Source organism: Alligator mississippiensis, chromosome 8 (assembly GCF_030867095.1).
Source record: "Alligator mississippiensis isolate rAllMis1 chromosome 8, rAllMis1, whole genome shotgun sequence".
NCBI lineage: Eukaryota > Metazoa > Chordata > Crocodylia > Alligatoridae > Alligator > Alligator mississippiensis.
In genome coordinates this window covers 27,653,219-27,662,005 of record NC_081831.1, presented here as the reverse complement: position 1 = coordinate 27,662,005, position 8,787 = coordinate 27,653,219, and the positions used below count along the sequence as shown (strand labels likewise).

Below are 8,787 nucleotides of genomic sequence, written 5' to 3'. Positions count from 1 at the left end.
CGATCACCTTTAAATAAAGCGCCCCCACTGCCATTTTCAGCCCCAGGATACTGATACATGCGATGCTTCAGGTGTTTTAATTACAGTAGCTCTCAAAGCCGCTCTAATTAAAGCCTCCACCCCCCCACCCCATGTATAAACATCCTGCAGTTCTATGCATGTCTTGGATGCCCAGGTTCTATGCATGTTCTCTGTGCATGTGTGGGTGAATGCAATTCCTGGGTTCTTAGCCAGGGCTGCCTCCCACCCCCTTCTCCCCTACCCTTCCATCCCCACAGTAGCAGTCCCTGCCAGCCCCTAGCTCTGAGTGGGCATCAGGCTGGGTCCCACTGGCACCTAGCTGCTGCCCCACTCAACCTGCAATGCAGCCAGCTCTGGAGTGGGAACAGCCCAGTATAACACAGGGATTCATGTTGCACACTGCTGGAATGGGAGGGGCTGGGAGCCCCAAAGCCTTGGTCCTCTCCAGCTGTGGGGAGTGTAGGAATGCTGGTGGAAGGGGTGGGGGGTTCTCCCCCCAGGTCCCTGGGCCTAAAAGAACTGAGCTCTTCCCATACCAGGCCACCTGGGCAAAGACCAGAAATCCTAATCACTAGGCCATGTAGGAGCTGCCAGCTAGGCAATGAGTCTGGACACCTGGATTCAAGAGAGAGCCAAGGAGGCAGCTACCAACTCCTTCAATGCTGGCTGAGGGTATATCCCCTACTAGCCCACTCAGCCCCTAGATTGGGGGATCCATCTAGCCCCAGCACACCCCAATCCCAGCCTGGTGGGTCTGGATCATGGGGCACTGAGCACTGTACATCTGGGGAGGTCTGTACAGTACCCAGCAGGGAACTGTATTTGGCTATGCCCCAGTGCTTCACCTCAGACCTGCCTGCTTCTCAAGGCCTGAGGAAGCCTGCCCTAAGCTGTTGCATATGGCTGTTCCCTGGCTGTCCCTGCCCAGCTGACACATCAGCCAGCCCTCAACCTGCGGTGCTACATGTAGCCATTCCCTAGCTAACTAGCCCGAGTGGGGCACGCTGCATGGCAGGAGTGAGCCCTGGCAGGGCAGCACTATATGTGACTGTTTCCCCACTGCTGCATCCCAGAGCTGGCCCCATCTTGGTGTCCAATGAGCCTTGCTAGGATGGTGTTTGATGTGGCCAGTCCCATGCTGCTACACACCCCAGAGCTGGCTGCAGCTTAACAGCCAATGAACTCTCCTAGATACTGATATAGCAATTTCCTGGATACTACACCCCAGAAATGGCTGCATCTGTTCACTGTGAGTCCAGTCCAGGTGGTGTTCCATGTCCCTGCTTATGCAGCCAGCTTTTGAGTGGCAGACAAGGGCAATAGGCCCTCCCAAATGCTGCACCTCGGAGCTGGCTGCCCTCATAGGGTCATTATATATGGCTGTTCCCTAGCTGCTCCACCCGAGCTGGCTGCACTGCAGCAACGAAGTCATGGTAGCATCCACTCAGCAAAGGCAGGACAAACTAGCCCCTTCCTGCCTCTAACTCCCCTTTCTAGTTTCCCCACACAGAAGCACAGAGCTGTGGCCTACTGGCAGTGGAGGGGTGGGAGAAAGCTGTACAGACAGCCAGAAGCACCAAATTGCAAAGCACAGACCCAAAGCAAGTGTCAAGTGTAGGGGGTATAGTTCTTGTTTGACTAACAGCTTAGAAAACACCCTAAATCACATAACAGGGACCCAGCACCAGGACTGGGGGCACCCAGGGGGATTTACTTAACTGACAGCCACAGCCACCAGTTGCAGGATAGAGTCTCAGCCCAAAGGGTGAGGAAGGCATAGCCAGTGAAGGCAACCAGAGGCATAAGTCACAGATCAAATATAACACTAGGGCTTAGGGATAACAGGGGGTACCCAGAGTGGTGGGGTAGATGCCTGCATTACTGACAACCAGGAACACTAAATCACAAGTACAGCCCTAGGCCCTGGGGACACAAGGGGTTTGTTGAGGGGCAGGCACATGTTTAACCAGTAGTCAGAGGCACTAATCACAGGGGGCCAGGAAGAGACAGGAGCCCCCACTACTAAACATGGCTACAAATTTATTACATACGCGCGTGTTGTTCAAGTACATGTGAAGGGGTGGGTAGAGGGGGTCTGGCCCTGCCATGGGAGAAGGGGCCAGCAAGTGCCCCCCGCCCAGGGCCAAAAAAGGAGGGGCCCTGGCTTAAAAATATAGAGCTCTCTGGGTGGGGGCAGGGCAGCCCCCCACCCCCACTTGGCAAGAGATAAATAAGGGGGGCAGGGGGGTCTGTACAGCAGGGGCAGGGCATGGCATGGGGGGGAAAGGGGTTAAGGCCTGATGCCAGCAGGGGTGGGGCCTGCACCCAGCCATGGTGGGTGGGGCCAAGGCCAGGTCCCACCCTGAGGCAAAATGAATGGAAGAGGGACAGGGCCAGCAGGGCTTTACTCAGCCCAGAGCCATGGTGGGTGGGGCCAGTGTACCCCCAGCCTGAGGCATGGCAAGCAGGGGTGTTGCCACACCCAGCCTTAGGCCACAGTTTGTGGTGCTAAGGCCACACCCCACTCTGAGGCATTATAGGGGGAGAAGGGGACAGGGCCAAAAGGCCTTGAGCCATGGTAAGAGAGAGGAAGGGCCATGCCCTGCCCTGAGCCCCAGCAGGTAGGGCTGGGGGCAGGGCCAGGGCCAGCAGGGCCCAGGCCCACACTGAGGCCTGGGGGCAGGGCTACAGGAGCCCACAGGAGGCCTTCTTGCGGCCTCGCTTGGCCTGCAGGGCAGCACGTGTGGCCATCTCGAAGACCTCCCGCACACCATCCTTGGTCTTGGCCGAACACTCCAGGTAGCCGAAGGCTCCAATGCGGTTTGCCATGTCCCGGCCCTCCTCTGGCTTCACTGGCTCCTGCAGGGCAGGGGAAGGGCACATCAGGACACCCATGTTCTCCACTCACATGGAGAGGGACCCCAGACATCTAGGTTCTATTTCCATTCCAGGGAGGGGGCCCAGAGGTGGGGTGGGTTAAAGCAGGGAGCCCAGACACGTGGGTACTACTCCCATTCTTGGGGTTTGAGGGTTGGGTTAAAGCAGGCAGTGGGAGCTGGGAACCCAGACACTTGGGTTCTATTTCGGTTTGGGGTGGGGCAGGGGGTAGATGGACAAACTGTTGTTAAAGCAGGAATAGAACCAAGGTCTCTGGGCTTCCTGTTCTGGGCAGTTAAAGTGGGAACTGGTAGCCTGGATTCTATTCCTCCTCCTTTGCTGGTGGGGGAAGGCAGGCAGCAGGGAAAAAAAAAACCCCAACAAGAACAAAAACAACACAACACAAACATCAAAACCCTTAAAAGCTTGGAGTCCTAACATGGGTTCTCTCCCAGCTCTGGAAGAGGAAAAGAAAAAGTAGGAGCTGGGAGCCCAGACACCTGACTTCTATTCCCAATCTGGAGGAAGCAGGGACTGGGAACAAGGAGCCTGGGTTCTATTCCCATTTGGGGGGTGGGGACACATATTAAAAGCAGAGAGAAAGGAGTTAGAGGCCTGGATGCTTGGGTTCTAGGAGGTGGCAAAGAAGGAGACTGGGGGCTGAGAGCCTGGACATCTGGGCTCTATTCTTTGGGTGGGTAGGAAAGCTAAAGTATAGAGCAGTGAGCCAAGACCCTTGGGTTCTAGTCCTGTTCTTGGGGTTTGGACAGGGTGGGGTTAGAAAGTAGGAAGTGGGAAATGCAGATGCCTGGGTTCTCCCCCAGCTCTGGAAAGATAGTGGTAGGTGGGAACCTGAATGCCTGGGTTCTATTCCTGCTCTGGTGACTAGTGGGTTAGGGCAGAGGGAGCCTGGACACGATCCAGGAAGGGGGAAGAAAAAAGAAAAGAGGTGGTAGTGGGCAACCCCAGTTCGTTACCCAACACTGGGCAGGGACAGTAGAGTGGGAGAGGCTGCCCTGTGCCAGATGGGAACAGGGGACAGCCCTGAGCATTTGGGTTACATGTCCCCTGCTGGGTGGGGACAGGGGGTGGCCTGGCCCAGATGCCCGAGTTCACCTGCTTCATCTTGGCAAGTTCACGGCGTGTGTGGTCATCATTGCGCAGGTCCTTCTTGTTGCCCACCAGGATGATGGGCACATTGGGGCAGAAGTGCTTTACCTCAGGGGTCCACTTCTCAGGGATGTTCTCTGCGGGGGGGGGGGGGGGTGGAGAAAAAAAAAAAAAGAGTATCAGGACACTCGGGTTCCACACAGCTGGGGGAAAGAGTTTGGGGGTAGTTCAGACTCCTGAGCAAGGCTGAAATCCAGGTAAAAAGACGAGAAGTTGGGTACATAGATGCCTGGGTTCTCCCCTAGGCTTGGGAGGGGAGTAGGTTTGGTGTGGATGCCAGGACACCTGGGTTCTCCCCTAAGTTTGGGAGCCAGAACTTAGGGATTCTCACCCAGCTTACAGAGTAGTTAGAGGGCCAAACTAGGACACCTGGGGTTACTCCCAGCTTTGGCAAGGCCTAGGGTCCTTGTTTCAACCCACCAGACACCTGGGTGCTCTTCCAGGTCTGGAATGGGACTGGGGTCCAGTGGGGTGGAGCCCAGACTCTTGGGTCCTGTCCCACCTGAGGGGAAGTTGGCATTCTGGCTATCCATCCTGACCAGAACCCTGGAGTAGGTATTGCTTGGGCCTGGTGCCCCTACAGCCCAAGGGATTTGTGAGGTAGGCAAGGGTGGGACTTACCCAGGCTGTCAGGGCTGTCAATAGAAAAGCACATGAGGATGACATCTGTGTCTGGGTAAGACAGCGGTCTCAGGCGGTCGTAGTCCTCCTGCCCAGCTGTGTCCCACAGTGCCAGCTCCACCTTCAAGTGAGGGTTTGAGCTCAGTGCACAACCACCCCTCGGTGTCAGGAGGCAGCTGCAGCACCCTGGAACCAACAGCTGCCTGCCCACCCCAGATTGCCATGCAGTCAAACAGTGCAGCCACTCAGTCATCATTAGGCTTCAGCATGAACATCACAACCCGATACCAGTTAGCTTCTCCCAAGCCCATATGCCCCCCAAAGTCTCCCATGCCAGGACCATGTCAATAATGCACTGTACCTCTAACCCCCAGTCACCTTCATAGTTGAGAGCTCCCAACCCACCAAAAAACAAAAAAACTCAGCCAATAGGGTCCCAACCCAGGAACAGGACACCGCCACAACATGGTTCAATTAGTTGGACATATGTCAGAGCATCCCTGCCCTCCAGTGGCTAGAAAAAGCCAATGGCCTTCACCTTCTCCCATGACCCGCTTGCCACCCCTTGCCCCCCCTCACACCCATTTGCCACCCTCCCCTCCTGCCCCGCCTTCCCCCCCAAAAACATACCTGCTTGCCATCGACTTCAATGTCAGCCACATAGTTCTCAAAGACAGTGGGGACATAGACCTCAGGAAACTGGTCCTTGCTGAAGACTATAAGAAGGCAGGTCTTGCCACAGGCCCCATCCCCCACAATCACCAGCTTCTTCCGTATAGCGGCCATGTCTGGGAAGGAGGGAGTGGAATGTGCCCATCAGGGCCCTGGCCTGGAGAGGCAGTGCCCAGGAGCACCAGGAGAAGGGAGGGAAGGGGAGGGGCAAGGCACTGGCTGACTAACCACCTGGGGCCAAGAGCCAGAGGAAGTCACTACCCTGGGTTTGTCACGCCCATGGCCAGCAGAGGGGGAGGGGGAGCTCCCAGAATCTCACCCCCCAGTCCTGCCCTGGGTCAGGGTTTAAAGTACCAGCCACTGCCAGGAAGGGGAAGGCCATACTACCATGGCTTCTGAATAACTCTAGGGAGACTAAACCCTCCCTGGGCCCTGCCCCATGCCTCTATTTACCACCCAGATCAGGATTTGAACCAGGATCTGAACCAGCAGTCTGTGGCTCACAGACCAAGCCTCCAGCTAGGGGTTGGGAGGGCACCAATAAGGGACAGTTGGGTTAATAGCAGCCACCCTCCTCTCTCCAGCCATACAAGTAACACCAGGGCCATCAAGCTCCAGACTCAGGAGTTAAGAGTGGGGCTGAGATTAATGAACCTTGGGTTCTCTCCCAGCTCCAGGGGCTGGTGGGTTAAAGCAGAGGGATTTGAGAAGCTGGATACCCAGGCTCTCTCCAGCCAGGGGTGGGTGAAATTAAGAGCAGAAGAAGCTGGGGGCCCAGACACTTGGGTTCTCTCCTAGCTCTAGGGCTTTGGTTCTCAGCCTTTTTCGTATCAGGACCCACTTGTAAACATCAATGGCCAGTCCCAATTCAGTGCCCCTCACTCCCAACCTGTTGTGCCCCACTCCCAGGCCCCAGCCTCCCAGTACATGGGGTAGGGGCTCACAGATTGGAACTCCAACCTGCAAGGGAAAAGACACAGTTCTCCATGTCTCTCCTTTAAAGAAGAATTCATTTTTTAACTTTGTTGATTCATTTTTTAAGTTTGTTCACAACCCTTTAATATACTGTTGTGACCCAAAAGTGGGTCACAGACCACCATTTCTCAACCTGTGGGTTAAGGCTCTAGAGCAGCAGGGGCTGGGAATCTGGACACCTGGCTTCTCTCCCAGCTCTGAAGGGAGCCATGTAGGGAAACCAGGACAGGGAAGAACACAGCAGTGGCCTGTTTCCACCCCCCTCCAGGACAGCCATGCCACCCACTTCCCCTGCCAACTTGGCCTGGAGCAGCTTTATCCTGAGGCAAGCGCTCTTGCATTGGCCCCCACACCAGCTCTCTCAAACCAGGAATTGTCCCCAGCCAGAAGCACATTGCCACTGAATGCCACCCCCTCCATGCCAACTAGCCAGAAGCCACCTTTCTGCCCTGCAAGTGAGCCAGACAAACCTTCTCAACAGGCTCCAACTCACAATGCCTCCTTTAGCAACAGATGCTGCCCCCCCACCCCTGCACTTCTCCTTTACACCCCCTCCCCTCCGACTCTTCCCTGATACTTCCCAGGCATGACACCACCCAGCTCAAGCTAGGGCTAAGCTGCGCTGGACCCCACCCCACCAGGAACTGCCCTTACTCCTCCCTTGACTCCCCTAGTCAGAATTAGTCCCCTGCCATCCTGACAACTGAATCAAGCTCCAGCCCCCAGATTTCCCCTCCTCACAGCCCAATGGGAAAACCAAAACCCTCCAGTTTATGACCCCTCCATGATTCAGCTTGCCCTCAAGGCAGAACCAAGGTCCCATTCTCCCCCCCCCCCCCACATTCTGGCTGCAATAGTTTAGTGCCAAGTCTCCCTGTGCGTTGCCCAACCCATCCTAGGCAGAACCAAGAAGGCCCCCCGCCCACTCAGACAGAAAGAACCAAGTACCTCACCCCCTCAATGGCCCATCTTGTGGTCACCTGGGCAGCACCAAGTCCACTCACTCCCCCGCAAAATTATGCCCACCTACAAAGGACAGAACCAAGCTTCCCCACTGGAAGTAAGCAAATGCCTGCTCTCCCTCACCCCATAACTTGTTCCAGTCCCCCCAGGGCAGCCCCCTAGCCTCAAGTGTCTCCTCCCCCCAGGTTAGAACCAAGCCTCCTCCACAGCCCCGCCCCAGCCAGGACAGAACTAAATAGTCTCTCTCCCAAACCAGCTCAGCCTCTCAGGGAAGCACCAAGCCACCCTAGAGTGCCCCCCTCTTCCCAAGGCTGAACTAAGCTTGCCCCCCTGGACCTGCTACTCCTCACAGCCAGATCCCACCCCACCCCAGCAGCACTAATCCCCCCCATAGTTTTATGTCGTTCCCCCCCGCGCACTGCCACATAGACCCGCCCCCCTCCCCCCGCTGGCCCAGCCCGGAAGGGAGTCGGCCTAACCCCCACCTTCGAGCATGCGCGCGAGGCCGCGGAGACCACACCCAAGCAGCGCCCCCGCCCCCTCCCGGCCCGCACCAGCCAATCCACGGCCGCTCCCTTGCCCGCCGCGCGCCCCGGGAGCCACGTGACCCGCCCCAGCCCCCTGGCCGGCCTCCCCTCCAGACAGCCGCCCAGCGACCCTCCGCGGCGCGTGCGCAGAGCACACCCGCCCTAACGCCTCCCTGTGCCAGGAGCTGCCCAGTTCTCTCAGCAGAGAGCCGCCACTAGCTCCGAGCAGTTCCCTCCCCAGCCCGGACCCGCTCCTGCAGCTCACCGAGTCCCTCGGCCACCTCCGCTGCCGGCTCCGCCCGAACACTCCAGCCGCCTCCTCAAGGAAGCTCCACCCATCCACCTTGACAGACAAGACAAAATATCTAATGGAGGAGGCTATATAGAGGAGCCTCGGCCAATCCCCGTCGGAGGGCGGGGCCCGGACCAGCAGTTGAGCTCGCCCACCTCCGCGACGAACCGCCAATAGCCACATAGGGTTCTGCCCTCTTTGTCCAATCGCCGTCGGAGAGCGGGGTCGCGGGACAAGTGATGCCCTGCCCACGCTCCTTGATTGATAGGGTCGGCGGTCCACTCAAAGTGGTGTACAGGAAAGGCTAGGCCGCGACACCCGCTTCCTGACAGGCAGCAGTCTGTCCAATGGAGTTTTCTACCGTAGGTTTGAGCCAAAGAGCGTTGCCCCAAAGCGGAATACTCTCCGAAGGCCCACATCAAGCGCTGAGTGACAGGGGAACTTGCTCAATGGAAAAGAAGCCTGGAGAAGCGGGGTTAACAAGTCAAGAAGCCGCGCGTCGATTCTGACTGACGGCGGGCCGCAGCCAATCGGAGAGAGGCGTAGCACTTCCAAGCCAATTCGCACTTTGGGGCGGGGCGAAGATGTGGGGTTATCTGGCAGCTGCAGTGCACGAATCAGAGAGGTGCTTGGTCGAGACGCGACCAATTAGCATTAAAGAGGGAGCCA

At 57.2% G+C, this 8,787-nt stretch overlaps 1 protein-coding gene across 3 annotated transcripts; it reads right to left on the bottom strand.

Moving 5' to 3' along the window:
* Positions 1–2,041: 2,041 nt before the first annotated feature.
* LOC102560127 (transforming protein RhoA) lies at positions 2,042–8,183 on the bottom strand. Of its 3 annotated transcripts, none has more exons than XM_059732540.1 (5): positions 8,092–8,183; positions 5,320–5,477; positions 4,690–4,810; positions 4,015–4,145; positions 2,042–2,880 (listed from the first exon to the last, which is right to left on the bottom strand). In XM_059732540.1, exons 2-5 carry the CDS (start codon positions 5,473–5,475, stop codon positions 2,707–2,709), a joined length of 582 nt encoding a protein of 193 aa, XP_059588523.1. In that variant the 5' UTR covers positions 5,476–5,477; positions 8,092–8,183; the 3' UTR covers positions 2,042–2,706. The 3 variants fall into 3 exon arrangements, with proteins under 3 accessions (XP_059588523.1, XP_059588522.1, XP_059588525.1); XM_059732539.1 differs by lacking the exon at positions 8,092–8,183 and adding an exon at positions 7,785–7,809; XM_059732542.1 differs by lacking the exon at positions 8,092–8,183 and adding an exon at positions 7,290–7,362.
* Between the last annotated feature and the right edge of the window lie 604 nt (positions 8,184–8,787).